This window comes from Gadus morhua, chromosome 14 (genome assembly GCF_902167405.1).
Source record: "Gadus morhua chromosome 14, gadMor3.0, whole genome shotgun sequence".
NCBI classification, from domain to species: Eukaryota; Metazoa; Chordata; class Actinopteri; order Gadiformes; family Gadidae; genus Gadus; species Gadus morhua.
The window spans coordinates 2,459,024-2,485,118 of NC_044061.1; the positions used below are offsets into that span (position 1 = coordinate 2,459,024).

The 26,095-nt window shown below is 48.7% G+C and overlaps 2 protein-coding genes across 4 annotated transcripts in view; both read right to left on the reverse strand.

Annotated features, from left to right (window-relative positions):
* LOC115559049 (frizzled-3) overlaps window positions 1–20,262 on the reverse strand; it is a 33,275-nt gene extending 13,013 nt beyond the window's left edge. Inside the window, exons 1-2 of one of the 2 annotated variants that reach the window (XM_030377676.1) lie at window positions 19,900–20,262; window positions 18,020–18,870 (exon numbers count right to left, since the gene is read on the reverse strand). In XM_030377676.1, coding sequence (XP_030233536.1) covers window positions 18,020–18,280 — 261 coding nt within the window. In that variant the 5' untranslated portion in view covers window positions 18,281–18,870; window positions 19,900–20,262. The other variant, XM_030377677.1, reaches the window with a different exon arrangement.
* Window positions 15,228–26,056, reverse strand: krtcap3 (keratinocyte associated protein 3). Of its 2 annotated transcripts, XR_003979410.1 has the most exons (7): window positions 25,868–26,056; window positions 25,083–25,267; window positions 24,086–24,145; window positions 23,712–23,909; window positions 22,942–23,076; window positions 21,290–22,625; window positions 15,228–15,277 (listed from the first exon to the last, which is right to left on the reverse strand). XR_003979410.1 is itself a non-coding variant. In XM_030377678.1 (6 exons), exons 1-6 carry the CDS (start codon window positions 25,878–25,880, stop codon window positions 22,530–22,532), a joined length of 687 nt encoding a protein of 228 aa, XP_030233538.1. In that variant the 5' UTR covers window positions 25,881–26,056; the 3' UTR covers window positions 20,649–22,529. The 2 variants fall into 2 exon arrangements, 1 of the variants encoding a protein (XP_030233538.1); XM_030377678.1 differs by lacking the exon at window positions 15,228–15,277 and having other exon boundaries at window positions 20,649–22,625.
* Between the last annotated feature and the right edge of the window lie 39 nt (window positions 26,057–26,095).

The window sequence follows — 26,095 nt, forward strand, 5'->3', positions numbered from 1 at the left end:
TGGCCTCTCTCCATTATCTCGTCTTTGTCCAGGTCTCTCTCCCCGCCCTCCCTCCTCCCCTGTCTAACATGCTGGGTACCGTGGTACGCCTGCGTTCGGGAGGTTGCATACCTCGGCCAGGAATAGTGTGTTCGGACACGCAGGGACATGGGAGGCGATGCAGTGAGGCCAGCCCCGGGCGTCTCCTGGCTCTGCAGAGAGGCTGCGAGGCAGTCTCATTATCGGTCTGACAGGCAGGTGGCTGTGAGGCAGTCTCATTATCGGTCTGACAGGCAGGTGGCTGTGAGGCAGTCTCATTATCGGTCTGACAGGCAGGTGGCTGTGAGGCAGTCTCATTATCGGTCTGACAGGCAGGTGGCTGTGAGGCAGTCTCATTATCGGTCTGACAGGCAGGTGGCTGTGAGGCAGTCTCATTATCGGTCTGACAGGCAGGTGGCTGTGAGGCAGCCTCATTATCGGTCTGACAGGCAGGTGGCTGCGAGGCAGTCTCATTATCGGTCTGACAGGCAGGTGGCTGCGAGGCAGTCTCATTATCGGTCTGACAGGCAGGTGGCTGTGAGGCAGTCTCATTATCGGTCTGACAGGCAGGTGGCTGTGAGGCAGTCTCATTATCGGTCTGACAGGCAGGTGGCTGTGAGGCAGTCTCATTATCGGTCTGACAGGCAGGTGGCTGTGAGGCAGTCTCATTATCGGTCTGACAGGCAGGTGGCTGTGAGGCAGTCTCATTATCGGTCTGACAGGCAGGTGGCTGTGAGGCAGTCTCATTATCGGTCTGACAGGCAGGTGGCTGTGAGGCAGTCTCATTATCGGTCTGACAGGCAGGTGGCTGTGAGGCAGTCTCATTATCGGTCTGACAGGCAGGTGGCTGTGAGGCAGTCTCATTATCGGTCTGACAGGCAGGTGGCTGCGAGGCAGTCTCATTATCGGTCTGACAGGCAGGTGGCTGCGAGGCAGTCTCATTATCGGTCTGACAGGCAGGTGGCTGTGAGGCAGTCTCATTATCGGTCTGACAGGCAGGTGGCTGTGAGGCAGTCTCATTATCGGTCTGACAGGCAGGTGGCTGTGAGGCAGTCTCATTATCGGTCTGACAGGCAGGTGGCTGTCCATTACCATGTAGCAGTGATAACAAGTCTGCATAATGCACTGCATTTATTCTCATGTAACCTACCTAGCAATAATAATAATAATAGAGACTTTGTGTTCTGGTGGCTATCAAATTTTTTATATTTGTAATTAATTTAGATATGAATTGGTTATTTTAATTAGTCTATGGTCCGTTTTGCTAAAGAAACTAGCAAGTGATTGAATTGTAAAATTTAAATGAAACACAAAAGGTGTATTTGGCAAAACGTTCAACACTAAAAGAAAAATAATTGGGCCGATGTAAACACTGCTTTACAACTGACACAAAAACGGACACAAAGCAAACTGCTGGAGCACAGCTCTGTCCCTCAGATGACTGGAGATGAGCGGGATAAAGAACTGACCAACCATCACCTACCTTTATACTGGGAACATTTTAGATGTCTGAAAACCCCACTGTGTGTGTGTGTGTGTGTGTGTGTGTGTGTGTGTGTGTGTGTGTGTGTGTGTGTGTGTGTGTGTGTGTGTGTGTGTGTGTGTGTGTGTGTGTGTGTGTGTGTGTGTGTGTGTGTGTGTGTGTGTGTTTTGATCGTTCTCAACTGGAGCGCTCCAGATTTGCCCCATTGAGAATGGAGCACCAGTAACAAGGTGCAGCGGTGCATACGTTCTGACACACTTTAGTCACACACACACACACACTTAACTACACTAGTGACAGTGACCGGGCTCAACAGAAAGTGGAGGGACGTCTCCTTGGATGAACGTTGATTGTTGCATTTCGTATCCAGGAGACACGCGATGCAAAGAACGAATTAATACTGAAACGATCCCTACAGACCCTCCTGTCTGGTGACCAAACAGAGAGCTTTACGGCGTGCCCCCTCCCACTCTACCTCCTGCAGTGGTCTCCGTGTCAGGGTAGGACACACACAACCTCGTGGCCTTTTCCCTTTCCTGTGGGCTGCAGCAGAAATACAGTAAATATAAAAAATAACTCAGGAAACATGGGTGCGCTTGCAGAGGTTCTGCCTGAGGCCACACTTTAACTAGGCTGCGCTCTGCACGAGGAGTTCTGCCGTGCTGCAGTGTGCCGACTGTGTGTAAATACAGGATAATTAAATAAGAGCTCTTTTATTACCGCTAAGTTCCTCACCTATTGTTCTCTGTGGATCCTTTGTCTCGTCTTTGTGCTTGCGTGTGTGTACGTATGTGCGTGCGTGCGAACACCCTACTTGAGGAGAACAGCGCGCGTGTGCACATGTGTGTGCGCAATTCTTTTGACAGTTGGGGTAATCTGCCCCACATCTCGGCCACAAAGAGAATATTGATATTAAGTGGTGGTAACTGCCCCGCCTAACGAGAGCGGTGTGGGGGGTGCGAGCGAGGGGCGATCAGGACAACAAAGAGAGGCCGCCGGGCCGGAACGCCGAGTGGAACACCGAGCGGAACGCCGAGCGGAACGCCGGGCACTTCAGAGAGTCGGTCACCACAGCATCAGCAGAATGGAACGGAACATGGCCCCAGGTCAACGACAAAGTCTCTTTATCAGAGAGGGGGAGAGGGAGAGAGGGAGAGAGGGAGAGAGACAGAGAGAGACAGAGAGAGACAGAGACAGAGACAGAGACAGAGACAGAGAGAGAGAGAGAGAGACAGAGAGAGAGAGACAGAGAGAGACAGAGAGAGACAGAGACAGAGACAGAGACAGAGAGAGAGAGACAGAGAGAGACAGAGAGACACACACACCACTAGTAAAGGCAGTGCGACCATGGCTGCTGAGTGCAGAGGCAGGCAGCATGGTGGACCCACTGGTTAAGGTAGACCCACTGGTTAAGGTGGACCCACTGGTTAAGGAGGCCCCACTGGTTAAGGTAGACCCACTGGTTAAGGTGGACCCACTGGTTAAGGTGGACCCACTGGTTAAGGAGGCCCCACTGGTTAAGGAGGCCCCACTGGTTAAGGTGGACCCACTGGTTAAGGAGGCCCCACTGGTTAAGGTGGACCCACTGGTTAAGATGGGCCCACTGGTTAAGGTGGACCCACTGGTTAAGGTTGGCCCACTGGTTAAGGTTGGCCCCACTGGTTAAGGTGGCCCCGCTGGTTAAAGTGGCCCCACTGGTTAAGGTGGACCCAGTGGTTAAGGTGGACCCAGTGGTTAAGGTTGACCCACTGGTTAAGGTGGACCCACTGGTTAAGGTGGACCCGCTGGTTAAGGTGGGCCCGCTGGTTAAAGGCATACTTCACCCATTTAGAACCAGACTGGTTAAGGTGGACCCACTGGTTAAGGAGGACCCACTGGTTAAGGAGGCCCCATTGGTTAAGGTAGACCCACTGGTTAAGGTGGACCCAGTGGTTAAGGTGGACCCAGTGGTTAAGGTGGCCCCACTGGTTAAGGTGGACCCAGTGGTTAAGGTGGACCCAGTGGTTAAGGTGGCCCCACTGGTTAAGGTGGCCCCGCTGGTTAAGGTGGCCCCGCTGGTTAAAGTGGCCCCACTGGTTAAGGTGGACCCAGTGGTTAAGGTGGACCCAGTGGTTAAGGTTGACCCACTGGTTAAGGTGGACCCACTGGTTAAGGTGGACCCCCTGGTTAAGGTGGACCCGCTGGTTAAGGTAGGCCCGCTGGTTAAAGGCATACTTCACCCATTTAGAACCGGACTGGTTAAGGTGGACCCACTGGTTAAGGAGGACCCACTGGTTAAGGAGGCCCCATTGGTTAAGGTAGACCCACTGGTTAAGGTGGACCCAGTGGTTAAGGTGGACCCAGTGGTTAAGGTGGACCCAGTGGTTAAGGTGGCCCCACTGGTTAAGGTGGACCCAGTGGTTAAGGTGGACCCAGTGGTTAAGGTGGACCCAGTGGTTAAGGTGGCCCCACTGGTTAAGGTGGCCCCACTGGTTAAGGTGGACCCAGTGGTTAAGGTGGACCCACTGGTTAAGGTGGACCCAGTGGTTAAGGTTGACCCACTGGTTAAGGAGGCCCCACTGGTTAAGGTGGACCCGCTGGTTAAGGAGGGCCCGCTGGTTAAGGTAGACCCGCTGGTTAAGGTTGACCCACTGGTTAGGGTTAGGGTTAGGAGGAGCCAAACAGCGTCCCACGGTACCAGGCGGAGGGAGATGCAGCACACAACGCTAAGCCGGGCAAATTCTTCTTCTTGCTCCGATTATTTAAGGAATAATGAAAGACAAACACGGGGCCAGAGGTTAACGAGACGAGCAGGGGGACGCATGCTAATGACAGCCCCCCCCTCCGTCTCCAAGTCCCCGTCACGTTCCAGACCAGCTGGCTGACGGCTCAATTAGACTCAACTTATTATGTCTCCTCCCCTCAGCCTGTAGCTGAACCACAGATCTGGATGCACACGATTTGAGGCGTTGTATACACGCAGTCATGCTAATCCCTTGACTTTACTTACAAAGAGCATTGATTAGTATTAAATACTATTAAAAATAGCACTCAGCATTGTGTAGCATCTTACCCTAGCTATCTTTATTGTATACGGGGAATGGGTTAACCTAGTGATTGTTAGTGCTTGGCACTTGGTTCTTTGAACATCCTTACTGTACTGACAGAGATATATTGCTGTTTCTCCTTCTGAAAAATTTACTGATTGTAAGTCGCTTTGGATAAAAGCGTCTGCCTAATGCCCTAAATGTATCGAATACATCTTGGTCAATATTTATATATATACATACATACATGCATCACTCGTGGACCATATCCATGTCCACAACCTAATCCACCTAGTCAACTCTGACAGGGATTTATAGGGGAAAACTAAACACAAAAGGATGGAAAACCTGTGTGCGTCAATGGAGATGATTGGTGTTTTCGGGAGGGAGAGCATTTTGTTGGATAGTTTCTTGAAGGAGTATGTGAGTGAAACTCCAAAGGAGTGTGCGTGTCTGAGAGGAGCTGGCATCGCATGCGGGGCGTGTGAGTAAGGTTGGGCCTTTCGGGCATGTAGAACACACACACACACGAGAGAGAGAGAGAGAGAGAGAGAGAGAGAGAGAGAGAGAGAGAGAGACAGAGAGAGAGACAGAGATGTAGAGAGAGAGAGAGAGAGAGAGAGAGAGAGAGAGACAGAGAGACAGAGAGAGAGAGGGAGAGAGGGGGAGAGAGAGAGAGGGGGAGAGAGAGAGAGGGGGAGAGAGAGAGAGAGAGAGAGAGAGAGAGAGAGAGAGAGAGAGAGAGAGAGAGAGAGAGAGAGAGAGAGAGAGAGAGAGAGAGAGAGAGAGAGAGAGAGAGAGAGAGAGAGAGAGAGAGAGAGAGAGAGAGAGAGAGAGAGAGAGGGGGAGAGAGAGAGAGAGAGAGAGAGAGAGAGAGAGAGACGGGTCTAGGACTTTTTCAATGGAGGGATTAAGTTGCCCTTTCCTTTTTCTTTAGTCCCATAAACCACTGGGGGTGGGGGGGAAGCGAAAGAAAGGGAGAGAGAGAACGACAGAGAATGAGAGAGAATGAGAGAGAGAACAAGAGAGAGAGAACGAGAGAGAGAGAAATCAGATATGTAAAGCAGAAAGGTAAGAACGGGGTGCGGAGCGTTTTGATCCAGCACCAGATCTGAATCATGACGAGGTGAACATAAGAGAGGTTTATTAAGAAGTGCGTTAGTCTGGAGATGAGGGAGCGGGTATGAGGAGAAGCTGTAGGAAACAGCCTGCAGGACTCAGGACAAACAAGGAAGCACAAAACTAAAGTAGAGCGCAAGGGGGGGACGAAGACTGACAGGTTCCCGGTGGATTAGGAAGTCAAAAGGAATCGGAGAAACTGTGAGAACCACAAATAGTAACACACACGCAAATAGACACACAAACTCCCACACACACACACAAATAGACACACAAACTCCCACACACACACACACACAAATAGACACACAAACTCCCACTCCCACTCCCAGACGTTGTGGCTATGTGTTGGGGCGGGGTGGTTCAAGATGAGGGGCTGACGGGTCTCTCACTCTACGAGGTAATAGATGCTGAGTGGCAGGCTGTGTCCGGCTCACCGGATGCTAGCTGGGGTTTGGTTTAGTCCTCCATCATACGCTTGGCCTCGCTGTGCTGTTTAGCCGGAGTTAAACCAAATCCCCCTGTCGTTGGGGGGTCTTTGCTCACAAGGGTCATGTGCGTTCTACCCGGTTGATGGTTTATCGTTTGGCAGAGGTGACTAAGTAGTTGCCGTGCACCATTGTTTTGGTCTGTAATGATTTGAGTTGAATTTTGTGCTCCATGCCATGTGCTATGGCCGTGAGCCGTAATAAATAAATGAAATGAAAGTTCCCGACTAAGTGAGGTAATTAAGGCCCAATCCCATTTCTACCCCTTACCCCTTCCACTTACACCTCCCCCTTGTTTTGAAGGGGTAAGGGGAAGGGGTAAGGGGTAGAAATGGGATTGGGCCCAAGTGTTGCAGGTAGCCACTCAAGTACCTTTCTGAGGCGTTGAGGCCCTTTTGTGTAGACTGTACTTTTCTTCAAAAGCATTTATTTTAATTGTCAGAACCTAGAAGGGAAAATAATAACCTATATTATTTTCCCTTCGAATTCTTTCTCCATCTGAAACAAACTATTTTATGGACGCTTTATTTTTTTCCGTGACGCATTGAATATGAAATGTGCAGATGAAGCCACATCAATGGTCACATTGTTAACGCCTTCTCTTTGATAGTGTTGACCATTGTTTAATAGCATTAAGGACTTACAGACTTCCCTTGAGTGGAGTCAAATTGAGTAGTGTTCTGGAGGAATCTGCTTATTATTTTCCCTCCCTTGCACAATGTTATCTGAAAGACCTACTTTGACTCTGTGGTGATGCATTTCCTTTGGAAGGGAATGCAACACATTAAAGTGATTTATATTTATTAAAAGACAAACATAACAGAACTTCGGCGGTCCATAAACAGTGTTCTGCCTTTCTACCCCTTTGTCGTTCCCAACATCTCTCCATCGGAGCGTCCCGCTGGGTTGTAGAGTAAGTCGGTCGACCCCCATAGCGTTATGATGTCAGACAGCCTCAGCTGTCTCCCCCCCCTCCCGGCTCCCATCCATCCTAAAAGCACCATTATCCACATTTCCCTATTCATTCACATTCAAGTGCTCCATAAGTGTTGTTGCGCACCACACCTCCCTCTGAGCGATGCAGACTCCAGTCTCCCCGTACACCGTTCACTCTCCGTCTCTACCACCGCTTAGACGCCAGACGTCTGCACCCTCCCTGTATGCTCCCATAATCACCCCACCATTACCTCGTCCATCAGTCTCTCAATCGTTCGTTGAGCGGTTATCTTTGCCCCCCCCCCCTGTGTGAGGGTGCTTTGAGGCTCTTGAGGATCTCTCTGAAAGCTGCTCTGATAGTGCTCTGGAAAACACCGCTGACGTACGTCGCTGGATGTATGTGAAACACGCATACACAGCAGATGGTATGTCATGGATGGTCTGACGGATAGAACCCCTCCTCTGTCCGCCTCACCCACACTCATCTCTCCTCCTCACCGACTCATCTGTGTAGATGATCAGACAGACAGAGTCCCTCAAGTCCATGACACACTCCTATACTATGTGTCTCTGTCTCCTCCTCACCCACACTCTCCTCCTCCTCCTCCTCTATAGCTCTCTCTCTCCGTCTTCCCCGTCATCTCTGCTCCGTGCTCCTACAGAACCCCCCCTCTTCGTTACAGACACGCTGCGGAACATGAATAGAGCAGGAAGACGCATCCTAGTGATCAGCGCTAATCTTCCCCGTTCCTCGTCTCGCTGAAGAGGGTGACGGAAAGGGCAGCCGTCTCTCACACTCAGTCTCACCCCTCCCGTCTCACCCTTTCGTACGTCATCGTATTCATGCCTATCGTTTGGAGCGTTTTGTGAATTCGTCGAGCTGTCTGCTGCACGCTCAGGAGGTGCAGCAGTGTCCTGCACGTCGCTCCCTCCTCTCCTCCTCTCCTCTTCATCCGTTGTCTTCCTGAGTGCATCCCCATTTTGTTGCCTTGGCAGTCGCTCGCCGCCTGCCCTTGGGAATCCCTCCTCCTCCTCCTCCTCCTCCTCTCCTTCCCTCAGACATTAGCATCCCTTCGCCCGCGGTCTTCCTCCTCATCACGTTATCGAGACCGTTTTTACATTTGACGAATGGGTTGGTTTGTAAACGTTATTAATCTTTACTACATATTTTTGAGGCAGGCATAACGAGCAACACAAGCTACTAAAAGGTAGAATCGATGTATGTTACTCATAATAAAAATAAGCCGTTCTTCTAACCACTGAAGAAGGATAGTGTAGTTTTATATTAATATTCTGTTCGTCGACACACGGGAGGCACCGTTATGTTTTTGAACCCTTTTCGACGATTACAATAGATGTGATGGGCAGGTCTTTGAGATGTGTCGAGGTTGTTGAATGGCGGCTTCCACCAGAGCGCCCCTGAAAGTCTTATTAAGTATAATCATACCCCTCTAATGGTCCTCGTCTCCATCGCTCCTTTATTCCGTTCCCTGCTCTCACCATCGCATTTGCGTGTGCTTGTCTCCCCTCCCTCCCTCCCTCCCTCCCTCCCTCTCTCCCGTCGTCATTCCGCCCCGTTTGTCTCCGCCTATTTAACTACCATGGCAACAGGTGATGTTGGCTCACTGAATGTTCTCATAGGACCGTGTCTGGGGGTTAAAGGGCGAGGAATCCTCATTGTGTGGTCGGATGCGTGCGTGGATGTGCGTGTGTGCATTTGCATGTGTGTAGGTGCGTGTGTGTATGTGCGTGTGTGTATGTGCGTATGTGAATGTGTGCGCGTGCGTATTAAGAGTGTGTGTACGTGCGTTCTCCGAGAGGAGCTAGGATCACCCCAATAGTCAAACCAAAGCTAACGAGCAAGGCATTAATGCCTGCATCAAGCCGTGGACGACTCTGTGCAGAGACAGACCGTTGTGGAGCTGCCGTTCTTTAAAGGTGTGATGATGGCTTAATTATCCAGCGACAGCACCACCCACGCACCTCCCACGCTACGCCCACACCCATCTGCTCGCCGCAGAACCCTCCATACCCTCCACCACGGCCGCCTTTTAATATCCATACGCCATGAGCCCACACACACGGGGACGCGGAGCCAGTATTGATCGCAATTCACAGCTATATTATCAACGAATATATACAGTTGAGATGGATAAATAGATATAGTGCCTTGTTGCTTATAGATGTGGTGCAGTATTATATGCCGCATGAATTGGATTTTAGTCTCACATTCCACAGAACTTAACCCGGGGATATGGATTTATTAATCACAATCATATGATTATATATGTTTTTTCTCTATTTACCTTTATTTTACCAAGCGAGCCTTCATATGCGTATGTATCATGATATGCTTTATAACAATAACAAATATCAGTCCACCATTTTGGTAATATATTCATCATCATTTACATTTACATTCAGGGCATCTAGCAGATGCTTTTATCCAAAGCGTCTCGCAATAAATACATTTTGTAAGAAGAAAGAGAAACAACAATATATCTCGGTTCATAAGGATGTTCATAGAACCAAGTGCCAAGCACTAACCATTGCAGGGTTAACCCATTCCCTGTATACAACAAAGATAGCTAGGACATAACAACATACAATAAGTGTGTACATTAAGTGCCAGCATCATAATGTTACTGCACAGACAACTAGGTATCGCAATAGGTCAATACCTCATGCCAATACCACTCAAACCAAACCAGCCCTCTAGCTCTTCACAGCTCTGCATGCTTTCTGAGGACAGTCTGACTGACACCCGACACTGATCACCGTCAGACCGGTACTGGATATAATGTACTCCTTCCATTAAGAAAACTCTCATTTTAGGGAATGAAACCCGTTAATCCGAGGGCGGCCTGCAGCTGGTGAGCCACAGAGCTGCCTCACACAGAGCCACGGCACGCAGGAAACGGTTAGCGCCCTTTGTTTGGAGGCTTAGCGTGAGAAGGGGATCAGGGTGAGCGAGGGTGAGTGAGGGTGAATGAGCGGCCCTAGCTGCAGACAGAGCCCTCCCTCCCACCGCCCCCACGCAGAATCACCAGAGAACCTTCCAGAAGGCCTCTCTCACACGGACAGGCTTCAAGTAGGGGGTTCTAAATAAAGCGCCGCCCACGCGACAACGCTGAGATATACATCCTAGATATTGATCCGCAGTAAAGATCCTGCTCCGACATACCGCCCCCACCCCCAACCGGAAGAAGCAGAATACCACCTCGCCATTTCAAGTTATGTTTGACCAAGTGTGTTAAGCGCAGCTGGTGGGTGGTCACTGGCGGACGTGTAATCAACGTATTTTACTGCAGTCAGAGACGCTGGCATTAAACCGTCACACGTCCTTTGCTTGGGTCCGAGCGCCTGCCCTAAACCCAGAGCTCGCTCCATGGCTCCGAGGTGCGCTGTCTTGGGCTCTGGGACCTCTCTGCCTTATCCTTCAACAGTCTGCTCACCATTATCAGCCCAGGCGAGCGGCGAGAGAAGTGAATCCCGTCCAGGAAACGGCGTGCCAAATATCGGTGCCAGGCGGTCACGTTGCCGGCTGCATAAATAATTGATTGCTTCATTTGTGCTGAAAGCATCAATGGGCTGTCAAATCGGAGCGGGGTAATCAACAGGCCGCTGAATGGGGAGGAATCAACTTAAACCCCAGTGAGGAGCTGTCCTTCTACCGCTCACTGGGTATGGAAATGAGGCACTGGAGTGGTCTAAAGTGCTCACTGAGTGAGTATACATCACCAGAACTCACACACACACACACACACACACACACACACACACACACACACACACACACACACACACACACACACACACACACACACACACACACACACACACACACACACACACACACACACACACACACACAGATTAAAACCAACATTGTTGTTCAGGGTGGAATTCGGTTTTAGCCTCAGTACACACAAACCCTTTTGTCTCTGGTGTGTGACCCTGCGTCCTTTTGGTGGCCCACCGTTACGGAACGCGTCTGAGATGGGGGACAGGACCCCATGCTGGGACACACACACACACACACACACACACACACACACACACACACACACACACACACACACACACACACACACACACACACACACACACACACACACACACACGATGGGCTTAGGACCCCACACGACCCGCCACTCCCCTGCCTCACTGGTTCCACACTTTCCCTTTTCACAACCCTTACATTTCTTCCGGCGGTTATTATTCCGGAGCGTTTACAGCACAGCCACGCAACAAAGATGTATTCACGAGGGGAACCTCTGAGCATCCATCTTCGGTTGATCAGAATAGGGTGACAGTTTTATTATGGTGGAGAAGAACGGTGTTCGGTCAACAGCTCGACACATTGAGTGTTAAATACATCTCAACATTGACCGAAGACCAATACCTTTGAATCTAATCCAGAAGGTTTAGCAAAAGTTAACCGAGAGCAATGCAAACCGCGACCCTTCGAGACGCAACGCAAGTAAAAACCAGAAAGACTTCCAGCAACACGATATTTTTATTCTTGAAACTAACATGCAACACATTCTAGAATCGAATAGTTTAAAACCTTCTCCTCCTAGGTGTGGAGTAAAACTGCGTGTAAGGGCCAGGTAGGGGGTGTGGATTGGTTGGTATCTTACGATTCAGTTTTGATTCATGGGGTCACAATTTCATTTCTAAATGGATTCTGGATTGAGGTCATAGGGGAGCTGGTTGCAGGATCAACTCCAGTCCGTTGTGTTCAACAAAGGCTTCATGGTTAGATTAACGGTTTCAATATTGTTAACACGCAAAAGCCAGCCCAAGACCAAAGGGGAAAGAAATGAATAAAAACTACTTTTGGAAGTATTGAATTAATTACAAATCATAGAGGATTTGGAGATGAATCTCACATGAATCGATTATTTCCACCCTGCATGAGCCCACACGGTCGCCATCTTGGTTACCAACAGGTGATGGTGATCGAATGACTGACGCTGCAATCCAACGCCTAAAACCATTAACCTCTACAGTCTACACGCCTGAAACCATTATCCTCTACTGAGAGCCGTAGAAAAAAACCAATCATCCACGATCGCTTTAACCACGGAACACACGAGCTGGAGTAAGTAGAAAAACAATGAGGGATCGGAATCCTTTTCTCTGTGCATCTGTGTTTCATGAATTGGATTTTTAACATTCTTTTAAACGCAATCCTGGGAAACCCAACACTCAGCGCCGTGTGGGGGCCAATGGAGGGAGAGAGGGGGGGGGCTGTGTGATTGACAGGTCAGTCCTTTATTTGAAGGTAGGTTTGGCTGTTTGTTGGCTTTATAAACAGACTGCCGTATTGAGTCTCTGAAAAGGGCTTTACTGAAAGAAGCCATTATTAGGAGCGACCTATAGATTCAGGATTAGGGCGTAACCATTGCTTACCCTGGATACGATTCTACCACATCGACTTTATACATTTAGTCAACATTTAACTTGGGTTTTTTTTTTTTTACCCTAACCCTGTGCCAAATAATACCGCTTAAAACATCCAACAGCTGAAAACAAATTACTAGGATCATTCGTTTATAATTTCAGACCACAAGCGCAACCCAATTAAAACACGACGCCATCTTGACAGAACGAGAGAAATCATCAGCGCTGATCAGCTGACCTGAGCAGCGAATCACTGACTCGCAGGAAACAAGGACGAAAGGAAGGAGGAGAGGAAGGAGGAGAGGAGGGAGGAGAGGAAGGAGGAGAGGAAGGAGCTCTCTGAATAATGGAGGTTAGGGCTGTTTTATGACCCTCTGTAGGGCTTGGTTCAGCAGCTCTCCCTCAGAGTGACCACACCATCCATCTCTCTGAACAGGCTCGACAGTTAGAACCCAGGAGGGGATTCTATTCAACGACATTTATTTTTATATGCAACGTAAAAACGTGTTTAAAAAATAGATCTGCATTACACCCCATCATCTCCCCGTGATTTATTTTATATGAAACATTTTACCATCAATTGACTGTGATTAAAACAACCAAAAACGAATTACCTTTCACAAAGAAGCCGTTTGCCCTGAGATGTGGCGACCTAGTACTAGTGTCCGCCCGCCACACACACGACTTACAGAGACCTTTATGTCTCAGACAAGAGACGTGGGGAAAGTTCCGGTTGTGTGAGGATGGAACAGGTGAAAGCGTCTCTGAGGAATACACACGGCCCCCCTACGCCCCCCCCCGGTTTAGGGAGCGGGGGGGGCTCTGAAATCAATGAGCCTCATTGTGGCGTTAAGGAGGAGATTAGCGGCTAGTTAGTGTGAGCATGAAGTGACAGCTGCCATGGGTTCTCCCCCGTCAATCAAAGAAGGAAAGTTCTGCTCTGCAGCTTAGCTTAGCTGCTGGAGAGAAAGTTATAACGATAACCCGCGTGACCAACCGGTAACTGATGAATACGAACACATTGGGGACACCGTGTTGTTTATGAAGGTACAAAACAAAGAAGGCTAACCCCTTTCATTACATTTTTAAACGTAGTTCTTCATCTGGTACCAATCCGTTATGGACTGAAGCAATATTTCTGAAAGGATTCAACGTACATGCACCTGTTACAAAGACAAATTCTAAAAAGGTTTTGAAACAATGAATTCTTCTCAGACATTAACGTGTTTATGAGTCGATGTTTGCGTGTGCCTGACAGAGGTGCTGTGTTCAGGCTCTGCCCTCTAAGTGGGTTGTCAGATTACGTGCGCTTGAACGCAAGAACACAAAAGTAAAAAGTTGAATGAGGCTAATTTGTGTGGACAAGAGGAAGAGCAGATGTTGAGGCAGCTGTCCGAGGATCAGAGGAGTTTCATCATGCCTCTCTCTGCAAGAGGCCTCATGGTTAGGAGACGCAACGATACGAAACGGATGAGGAGTTACAAATTAAATTGACTTTAACTCCTGATTGCGCTCAATGAGCAATACCGAGAATGGACATTTACATCTAGGGCATTAACAGACGCTTTTACCCAAAGCGAGTTACAATAAGTACATTTGTCAGAACAAAGGGAAACAGTTTAACGCTGTCGGCACAATAAAGATGTTTATTGAACCCAAGTGCCAAGCACTGACAATCACTAGGTTAACCCATTCCCCGTACACAACAGAGATAGCTAGGATAAGACGCGACACAAGGCTATTTTTAAGGACGTACAAGGACATGGAAGAACAAGTATTGTACGGAAGACATGTTTTGTGGCACTTTTACAACCCATACCAAAACTACTTTCTTTGCCATTCAGAGTCAACTCCATAAACCCTGGTGGGTTACGCAAATGATTCAGTCTGAGAAGGTCAAACCCATTAAACCAGTGTTAACAATAATAAGCGCTTATTGCTCAAACCATCTCCCTTGGGCTTTATTGTTGGCTTGGACACACACACACACACACACACACACACACACACACACACACACACACACACACACACACACACACACACACACACACACACACACACACACACACACACACACACACACACACACACACACACACACACACACACACACACACCAGGGTTTTCCCACCAGGTTACTGGGGCCCAGTTGCAGAGCAGTTACACAAACCGGGGCTCATCCCGGGAGCGTCTGAAGCTCCGAGCCCGTCCGGGGGGGGGGGGGGGGGGGGTGACGGGGGGGGTGGGTTACAGCGCCGCGCCTCAACCTGGGTCACGGCGAGTTCACTGGCAGATGCTCCTCCTCGCTCCCGGTCCGCGTGTTCCTACACGACGCGGGGGAATTGGCCTGATTCGAGCGGCTGTACGGGCCCTCGTTGTGAGGGGGGAGGGGAGGGAGGGGAGGGAGGGGGGGGGGAGGACCGAGGTGAGGAGGGGGGGGGGGGAGGGGGGGACGGTGCGCTGAGCCCACTGAGAACAGCCCCATTCAGGAGGGGACGCCGGGCAAATTCACAACGCCGCGGCTGTCAGCGGACAAATTAAGCCGTATCTTTGCTTGAATCCCCGATAAAGGAACGATAAAGAGATTAAGAGAGCCGCAGCCAGAGGGAACAGAGCCAGCCCACTGTCACCGTACGCCCCCACGTGAGAATATAATCATTATGTATCAAGTGGGGCGACCAGGGAACTGGTTTTACTGGGAGAACACACACACACACACACACACACACACACACACACACACACACACACACACACACACACACACACACACACACACACACACACACACACACCTGAGTAGTATTCCTGCATTAAACCATGTTGCCACCCCCCAGACCCGTCTTACACACTTATTGTATATTATAGACCTGGCACTCATAAATAGTACTTAGCTAGGATAAGATGCTACACAATGCCATCTTTGTTGTATACGGGGAATGGGTTAACCTAGTGATTGTTAGTGCTTGGCACTTGGTTCTATGAACATCTTAACTGTACCGACAGAGATATATTGTTGTTTCTCTTTCCTCTGAAAAAATCGTCTTATTGTAAGTCGCTTTGGATAAAAGCGTCTGCTAAACGCCCTCAATGTAGATGTATCTCTCTCCCTCCTCTAACATAGGTCCTCGTCTCTCTCTCTCTCTCTCTCTCTCTCTCTCTCTCTCTCTCTCTCTCTCTCTCTCTCTCTCTCTCTCTCTCTCTCTCTCTCTCTCTCTCTCTCTCTCTCTCTCTCTCTCTCTCTCCTCTAACATTGGTCCTTGTCTCTCTCTCCCTCCTCTAACATAGGTCCTTGTCTCTCTCTCTCTCCCTCCTCTAACATAGGTCCTTGTCTCTCTCTCCCTCCTCTAACATAGGTCCTTGTCTCTCTCTCTCCCTCCTCTAACATAGGTCCTTGTCTCTCTCTCTCCCTCCTCTAACATAGGTCCTAGTCTCTCCCTCCTCTAACATAGGTCCTTGTCTCTCTCTCTCCCTCCTCTAACATAGGTCCTTGTCTCTCTCTCCCTCCTCTAACATAGGTCCTTGTCTCTCTCTCCCTCCTCTAACATAGGTCCTTGTATCTCTCTCCCTCCTCTAACATAGGTCCTTGTCTCTCTCTCCCGCCTCCAACATTGGTCCTTGTCTCTCTCTCCCTCCTCTGACATAGGTCCTTGTCTCTCTCTCCCTCCTCTGACATAGGTCCTTGTCTCTCTCTCCCTCCTCTAACATAGGTCCTTGTCTCTCTCTCCCTCCTCTTACATAGGTCCTTGTCTCTCTCTCCCGCCTCTAACATTGGTCCTTGTCTCTCTCTCCCTCCTCTAACATAGGTCCTAGTCTCTCTCTCCCTCCTCTAACATAGGTCCTTGTCTCTCTCTCTCCCTCCTCTAACATAGGTCCTTGTCTCTCTCTCCCGCCTCTAACATAGGTCCTTGTCTCTCTCTCTCTCCCTCCTCTAACATTGGTCCTTGTCTCTCTCTCCCTCTAACATTGGTCCTTGTCTCTCTCTCTCCCTCCTCCAACATAGGTCCTTGTCTCTCTCTCCCTCCCTCCTCTAACATAGGTCCTTGTCTCTCTCTCTCTCTCTCTCTCCCTCCTCTAGGTCCTCGTCTCTCTCTCTCTCTCTCTCTCTCCCTCCTCTAGGTCCTCGTCTCTCTCTCCCTCCCTTCCTCCTCTAACATATGTCCTGATATCTCTCAGTGCGGAGGACAAAGGAAGCGGTGGGTGCGTAACCCGATCACGACGGTATACATTCCTCCTTCATGGCGGAGGTTCTGGAGAAAGGAGGACGTATTTTCTTTTGTTTTTCACTATGAGAGATTTTTGCCTCGAAGAAAGCATTCCCATCTGAAACGCGGCGTAATGTGTTTAGGCTGGCGGGGAACTGCATCGTGTGTTCACAGGCTGTGGGGAAAACAGGTCAGCAGTCCTGAGTGAACACTAGTGTACATTTACATCTAGCAGACGCATTAATCGAACGCAATTTACAATAAGTACATTTGTCCCGAAGAAAGGGAAACAACACTATATCTCTGTCGGGGCAGTAAGGATGTTCAGAGCACCAAGTGCCAAAGCACTAACCATCACTAGGTTAACCCATTCCCCGTATACAACAAAGACAGCTAGGGTAAGATGCTACACCGAGCTAAGTACTTTTTTTAATTGCCAGGATGTACAACATGCAATAAGTGTGTAGGAGGGGTGTGTGTGCGTGTGCGTGTGTGCGTGCGTGTGTGCGTGCGTGTGCGTGTGTGTGTGGGGCTATATAGAGTCCAGGTGAATCCTGAACAGGTGAGTGCAGGCTGGGGGCTGAGCCACGCAGAAGGACACCTTAGACTTCAGGTTATCACGTCAGAATAACACACTGATGCAGAGCAGGGCTGTAACCGGAGGAGGCCAGCTACTGTTGCAGCTGCAGCACGGTGACCAGTGGGGCTGTGGGCTGAAACCAGTCACTACCGGTGTGCTTTATCCGCTGTGTGCTTGGATGTAAATCAACACCACCACAAAGCAGACTGGGTGTGGACTAGGTTGGTTTTAGGATGTTTACTACAGCAGTAGATAAGGTTGTAGTACCATGCAGCCTCTTAACTATCTATTGTACATCTTGCATCTGCAAAGATGTATTCATGACCCCATTAGGTTATTACAAAATATAAACATGCATATAAAATACACTTATGTCTGCAGGGGAGATCCGTCTGTACTGTAACACAATATTCCTGCCTGACACATTTCGCGTGCACGTGGGTCTGGCACACAAAAGGCTCCTTCATGCCATGGCTAATGTGCTGCTTCACTGCAAGGAGGGGGGGAACCTAACCCCAGCCGAACCACGGCTGCTCATACAGGGGGATGGATCTCAGGCCTGCCTGCTCCAATCTGGCAACCATACAGGTGGATGTATCTGCTCCCCATAGCACCGCTATTGTGTTTCAAAGCTGACACACACACACACACGATGTCAGTTGCTCCCATAGCGGCGCTTTACACAGACCCACGCACACGCCCACACACACACGCCCACACACACACACACGTGTAACCCGAGCCCGTCCTACCTCCATGGCGAGGGCGGCGGTCTGCTGGTCGTAGTGGTTCAGCAGGTTGGGCATGAAGGTGGTGTTGTACGGGAGGTCCTGGCACATCCGCAGGCCGATGGGCTCGCAGCTGAACTCGTCGTGGCTCTCGGCGCGCTCCGTCTGGATGCTGAGCGAGGGCGGGACCAGGAGCAGGAGCAGGAGGAGGTGGAGGAGGTGGAGGGACGGGGGGCTGGAGGAGAGCCGGTCCACAGGGAGAGACCCCGCGCTGGAGGGTCTCATCTTGAGTTCAGGCGGTTCTCTGGAGAGCCCAACCGATTAAAATCCTGATTAGCAGCGACACCGCTAGCTCGCCCTGGAGACCGCTTCGGGGCGGCGAGGTGATTGGCTGACGGGGAAATAGGGGGATCCCATTATGATGGAGGTGGACGACACTTGGGTGAAGGGTTCGACCAATCGGTGAAGAGTTAAGGAGAAAGGGGGGGGGGGGGGGGGGGGGGGGGGTTGCTGTCTACAAAGAAGACATCATTATGTCGACCGACTGTAATCGCAGTTCCTCTGCTTCAAGACGACGGCTGTTGAGGTCTTTGAAAACGTTTGAATCCAGATTAATCCTGTAGGTTTGTTCGCTCCAATGGCACCACCACCACCTGCTTCGGCTCCACTGGTGGCAGACGTCCTCAGTCCGTCAGTCACACCGTCTCTCCTGAGCAGATCTGAGGCAGGCGTTCGGCTGCTCCACCTCTCGCCTCTTCGCCAACGTCGGGTAGAAGCCTCTTCCAGCGTGGAGGAAGACGAGGGCAGCCGTTGGAGAGTCCTTTCTTCCAGCTGATGGCAGCCAGCCTCGTAGCCTCGTAGCCTCTTAGCAGGTCCTGCAGGTTTAAACACAAAGGGACAATGAGGAACGGTCAGACAAAACAGACGGTTGGGGAGTCAGCTTTCTTATACTGTACAGGATTATTGGTAAGAAAGAAAAAAAGAAGAAAAATATGACTGCTTCCACACCTGCGTTTTATGGCATTTGGCTTCATCAAGTAAACTATCAATCATATTTTTATTGAGTGATATTACCCGAGGTGGATCAAAGGACCCATCAATCATTATTATTATCAAACTATATCACCTTGGTTTCGACTATATGTCCAAAAGCCAGATCATAGCATTGAACATTCATTAGGAGGAATCTCACACAGAACGAAAATGTGCAATCTATTAAAATCATAATAAAGTGGTCGATCAACCGCACAGTGTAACTACAACCAACATGAAGGAAGATAGTTATATATTAGTTAACTATCCCCGCTGCAGACCCACCACAGACCCCGCTGACCGGGCCCAGCCTCTTCCCCGGCTGCAGACCCACGTCCCCTGAGACCCCCGTCCCATCAGACCCGTCTCCTGATCCCCTCGCCCCCTGCGCGAGGGCTCCCTTCCCCTGTCGCATGCTCGTGTCAGCTAACTCACGTTTGCCTGCGACGTTTCACACTCTTTGTCGCATCCGTCCTCGTGTCGGTTAAACTGATTTAGTTCACGACCGTCGACTCAGACGGGATCTGAATACAAGTGCGTGAGATGCAGGGGCGCACGAGGAACACGAGAACCAGAGAACCACAGAACTGCAGAACCAGAGAACCGCACCGCTGGACCCCGACGGGAGCAGCACCTGGTCGGATCAACACTGAGATCCACCGGTAGGACCCTGGATGTTTCCGCACGCGCTATTAAATGCACATATTTAAAAAGTGATTGACAGTCTTGAGTGTTGCTGTGTGATAAATGACCGCCACATCAAAGGACTCGGATGACAACACTGAAGGCGCGTGAGGAAGGTCGGCGGTGTTCCGGTCGCCCGGTAACGAACACGCGACGAGAACAGCGTTCAACTGTGGAACGGGATTTACCTCGCGACGTCAGGAGGAGAGACCCGCCCGCAGACCCGCGCCTCGTCCGCGAGACCCGCCTATGTAGACCCGCGCTCCGCTCAGATCGCGCTGCAGCTTCTCTTGGTTCCGCGGTGTGCCGCGCGCGTCGCTTCCGCCTCCCCGCCGCGCGCCCTCAGTGAGCTCCAGAAGCGGAGGCTTGCATCTGGAGCCGGAGGGTCTCGAGAGGCCCAGTTTGGAAGCAGCACCGGAGCGGACGTCTGTCGACCGCTCAGACGATAGAGCCTCACGCGCTTTGACTCGGTGAGATGTTGTGAATAATGTTGTGGTCGGTAGGTTCAGTGCAGCCTGCAGAACAGGTGCGACTCCTGCACGCACGGGGCTCTTGAGAGGAGGGGAGGGGGAGGGGGGGGGGGGGGGGGGGGGCTGCAGGGTCTGGGGGCGTGGCCTGGGCATATAGTGGAGGGGGGGGGGGGGGGGGGGGGAGCGGCCTGCAGGGTCTCGGGGCGTGGCCTGAGAATAAATAATAAAAATATATTCGATTTTTTCACATTCATTCCATTCAAAAGCCAAACATGGGTCGATTGCCAGCCCTATGCTTACGACCAATAACACACAATATTAAAATATGTGTTCATGCATTTGTGTCCTAATGACCTGAAATATAAAACACAGGAGGACCAACTTGAGGGCGCAGCACACTGAATGAACAGGCCTACCATTAATAACACCAATTCAGAATTACTGCATTTATTAAAAAATAATCATTGTCGCGATCACATTTGACTTTTTTATTAAGGATAAAAAAAAAATAAGAAATGTAATAGGTGATATTTCAGTCAAAAATGTAAATCCAAAACATTACTTTTATACAACATAAAAGAACAGAATGCATAGAGTCTTGGTTTAATCAGAACTCATCCAAACACTGTTCCTCGACACAAAGAGGCCATTCGGTCCTCATGAAACATGGAAAGACTGAACAGTTAAAACAAATCTAATTAGCAAAGACACATTACAGAGGCTACTGTCAAAATACATTTGATAATACATATTCAACACAGATGGACACATGGTCTTTGGTCAGTTGATGACAGATAATTCAATTGAACATAAAATATAAAAAGTAATGCACAGTATAGTAATAGTGCATAAAAATACAAAACATAACCTAACCCAAAGATAAACCGATAAAAGTTTGGTGTGTTTTGTCTCAGATTATGAAAAAAATAATATATATAATCTATTAATCTAATGCAATGCCTTCCTCATCATGCCCCATCCTTCTCCGTAGAAACACGCAAGGCCCAACGCATCGCCCTCTGTCCTAAACCGCCAACATCAGGGATGGCAATTTGTTGTGACTGCTGGAGTCACCAATCCATGTCAATATTTATACCCCCCCCCCCACACACACACACAGCAGATTACCATCGCGTGCAGAGACCCTTTTACGCTCGATAAAGCACGGCCTCTAGATTAACCGTTTCATAGCTGATCCCACCGCCTCCATACGGGCCTGGCTCAGCAGCCTGCTCTGTGATTGGCTGCTGGGTGGCAGGAGGCTCTGACCACTCACGGCCTCGCACAGCGCATGGCCCAGCGTGGGGGTGGGGGGGGGGGGGGGTTAGTTACAGGATGCCCTCGTCTCAACGTGTTCATCGGTCTGAAATGCAGAGGAACGTTATGGTTCTGCTACTGAAATGCTCTTTCACTGAACTGGTTGGTGTCACTGGGCAAGCATGCAAATAAAAAGAATATGTAAGGGCGTGTAAACGTGCTACAAATGAAACAGGCATGAATGTATAGACACACCCGCATGCATCCTTGGAGGAGTCTTTTCTCTCACACATGCACATGCATAAATGCATGCAAACTATGCACACATGTGCTGGCCAATTAATATGCAAAGCAGGCTTTTCTATTTTCTCTTTTCCAGTGATCCTCGAATAAGCAGAATTAAAAATTATCCCTCAGGTTATCCTTCTAAAAGCGTAAAATAAGACTTCATTTATGTTATTACTTAGAATTTTGCTGTTGCTACTACGCAAATGTTTAATATAAATTTTTTATATAATAATGAAATCTTTCTTAAACAATCAGTTGGATTAACAGCGGATGTGCAAGCCATGATTCGACAGCTTGCATCTTTTGTTTTTAAGTGCCTTGCTTTTAATTTAATAAATATGAATAGCCTATATTTGTTGATTTGTGTCTTTCTTACAAAAGCCACAAGACTTCCAGGCCATGATATGCTGAGCAGAAAGGCTTAGAAAAAGCATTTAACTAAAATGTAAGATAAGCATAATCAAATCATTTAAATACAAAAACAAATCTTTGGCAATTACTTCTGTCTTATAAAAAACAAGCAAACCTCAAACTAAAATACCATCACTTGAACTTCATATTAGTAATACCTGCATAAAATATATTTTACACTGAAATGTATTCCCTTCAAGTGATATTTTAGATAATTTACTTTCCTTGATGACATGTCCTCCTATATCAGCTGCCTAATCTGATTACCAAACCAGAATCTAAATTAATCTTTCCCAGAAAACCTCTTTAGAATAGAAAAATAGCACCAATAATATTGGCATTTTGAAAACAGAACTCTAGTACTGGCTGTGTTTGACACGGTGCTGGTCCAATCAGACGTCAGTGTTCTGCCGTTCAATCAGGATCTGGCCCTGGGTGGGAAATCCCGCCCCTGCTCTGTTCCTATTGGACAGAGCGCCCTCCTCCAACTGTCAGTTAGATAAGAGGGAGAAGGAACATAAACAGACAAAGTGCAAAAGACAGAGTCACTCTCTCTGCAAGGGAGACACACACATGATAAGGTGTGTGTTTGTGAGAGTGTGTGTGTGTGCGAGTGTTAATGTGTGTCAGTAAGTAATGAAACGTGTAATATTGACGCAGACAAAACCGTCTCCAAAGATGCAGACACAAACCCCCCCACACACACACACACACACACACACACACACACACACACACACACACACACACACACACACACACACACACACACACACACACACACACACACACACACACACACACCTGTTCCTTGATGTAATGGTTGCCACAGGGAGCCAGCCCTCTGAGAGTCAGCCCCACGCTGAAGCACCAGACCGACAGCCCCACCTCCACCATGGCCAGCAGCACCGAGCTGATCCACAGAGCCAGGGCGGTGTCCTGGAGACACAGGCCAGCACGCACACCACAACAACACAACACCAACATAAACAACACAACAACGACGAGAAGTGATAGGAGCAAAGTCAGGCAGTCTGGTCTTCCGCACTCCGATAGCTAACACTAAAGGGGCCGTAAGGTTTGAGAGCGGTCATGTGTCAGCCATTGAAGGGTGTTGCATATCCTACAACCGTGATTGACAGGCAGGATGGCTTCCCCGTACCAATCAGGGTAGAGCTGCCATGATTGGTCAACAATAAGCATTAGCCGGGAGCATCCAAAAATGTCTTTAACAGAGGCAGGTGCAGTCAACTCTAAACAGAGCATTTTCCTGACGAATAATACGGCAATACTAACAAATTACACTCAAATAACAGCTCTTTAATCGTACTTACTACACCGTTAAGTAGAGATGAGCCCGCCATCCATTTACTCCCAATGGGATAGAAATATACACTTTTTAGAGTGCATTGTGTCCGAAATCTACTATAACCCCGTCACACACACACACACACACACACACACACACACACACACACACACACACACACACACACACACACACACACACACACACACACACACACACACACACACACACACACACACACACCTAAATCCAGCGCTCTACTCACGTAGATCTTGGTGTTGTCGAAGGGGCACTGCGAGCCGACGGCCGAGCGGGCGTTGGCGGGGACCTCCGTTTCGTTGCACCCCCTCATCAGCAGCTGGCCGTTGTGGGCGATGGTGAGGCCGACGGCCACCAGGAGGCCCACGCTGCAGGCGGCTGACATCAGAGCGTTGAAGAACGAGCAAACCAGGAGCCCCACTTGCTGGAGACACGACATGGAGGGAAGAAATGGAGTTCACAGGGGGGGGGGGGGGGTTTGGGTTCCAAAATCATGGGTTTAAATCAACTTCAATATTAAGAAGAAGTAAATCGCTCTGCAATACCGAATGATGAAGATAAAAATATATTTTGTTTATTCAAACAATTGGATGATCTTACCAGTTTCAACATTGGGAGGTTTCTTGACACCAGGATGGCGATCACACCGGTTAAAATGCTCTGCAAGAATCAGAAGAAAGAGTTTGAGAGAGTAACACTTTCACAGTAACGTTTCATTATGAGCCCAAAAAGGCCCAAATATTTACAAGAGGAACAATTTACAAGAGGCAGAACGTACTGTTATATTATATTTTACTATATTTGTAATGTAGGTAGTCTATGTTTGATTTAGGATCTGCATTATATATAAATAGTATTAAATAGAATATGAATCAGAAACGGTAATTTTCATTAGTCATCCGGTTTAGACCTCCCTTTACCACCATTATTTTGGTTCCTGAAATGGTTCCTAAAATACATCAGCAGAATGGTTTAAATATCTTAGGAAAGAGCAGATACAAATACAACGCATTATTGACAGCGTGAAGACGAAGACAGTAAGTGTGTTGTTCGTGCAGTATGATTTGTAAATTGGGTTTCCAAGAACATCACTTTACTTTATCTTGATCTAAAAAGATATCTGGTATGGTCTCTAAAAATCTGCGGTTAATTCGTTTTTAACAAATCAACTTCTGCCACTCCACTGCAAGAGAGGAAGAGAGGGTGGGTGGGCCTAAAGACTGCATCCCTAGATTATTCTTTTCTCTCACACATGCGCATGCGGCCCCCCCATGGCAAAACTATGCCCACATGTGCTGGCATATTAATATGCAAAGCAGCCTTTTATATTTTCTCTTCTCCAGTGTTTCTCTAATAAGCAGAATTTTAAATGATCCCTCAGATAATCCTTCCAAAAACGATGTAAAATAACACTTGTGCTGTTGCTACTAAGCAAATGTTTAACATAAATTTCAAACAATAAGAAAATCGTTCTCAAACAATCAGTTAAATGAACAGCAGATTTGCAGATAAACCGTGATTCGACAGCTCTTATCGTATGTTTTTAAGTGCTATTAAATGCTTTTAATATAATTAACGTCAACGGTGGTAGGCCTACCAGCAGCCCGGAGGTGACGGAGATGATGTTGGCCATGGTGTACTCCGTGGTGATGTGCTCGCTCGGCTGGGAGATGTGCCGCAGTACGTTGCCATGGACGATGGCCCCCAGGATGAAGTTGATGTGGCCGACCAGGATGAGGGTCAACCCCTTCTTCATCAGCCTCCTCGCCCCCTTGTCCTTATCTGAGAACGAGTCAGATGAGGAGGGAGATTGGGTGGATTCGAATTAATCATTCGTGCCCACAGATTGCAGACAAATAATGAAAAATGGATTTGAGATTGAAACAAAAGGTTTTGCCTATTGGTCAAAATCGTAGTATTTCAAAATCGGTTTACTAGTTGTTTCCATGCAGAGACCCACACTGCATGCACTTTAAATTAATTCAACATAACGATCGAAAAATAACGGCATCGTTCTCATTTAAACCACGCATGAACAGGAGTTAGAGGCCTAAGCACTGCACGATTTATTTTTAAGAATGTTTAACAAATGCACTTTGCATTCTAAATATTGACATCCACAATCCTGCAAAAACATGCATGCAAGTGGGAACTGGAGGAGGCCCGAAAAGTCACTCATAATTCCTAGCATTTAATTACCATGGACAGAAACTGTTTGATTCATGCAAGTGACAATCTGAAGCTCCGGGTGCATCAGCGCCACCGTGCCAATCAGAGCGGAAAGGAACCAAGAGGCTCCTCCGTGTGGTCTTTAGCCCGGAGCGGGTGAAGGGGTATTTCACCACCAAGATTAACAAGGATTAATGCAATCTAAATACTCACCAAAAGTACACATTTTTGACGAACGAGGATTGCTTTCCAGTGATTCGCTTCACAAAAGTAGGTCAGCTCTCCGGAACATACAAATAGCGTGAGGCGAAAGTCTGAGCAGAAGGTTCCTCCTCCCGTCCCTTCCTGGTCCGTTGTGACGTCAGAGCTCACCTGTGCAGGTGGGCAGGACTTTCACGGCCAGACCAACCAGATTATACCCATTTCATACTGTTGTGGTTA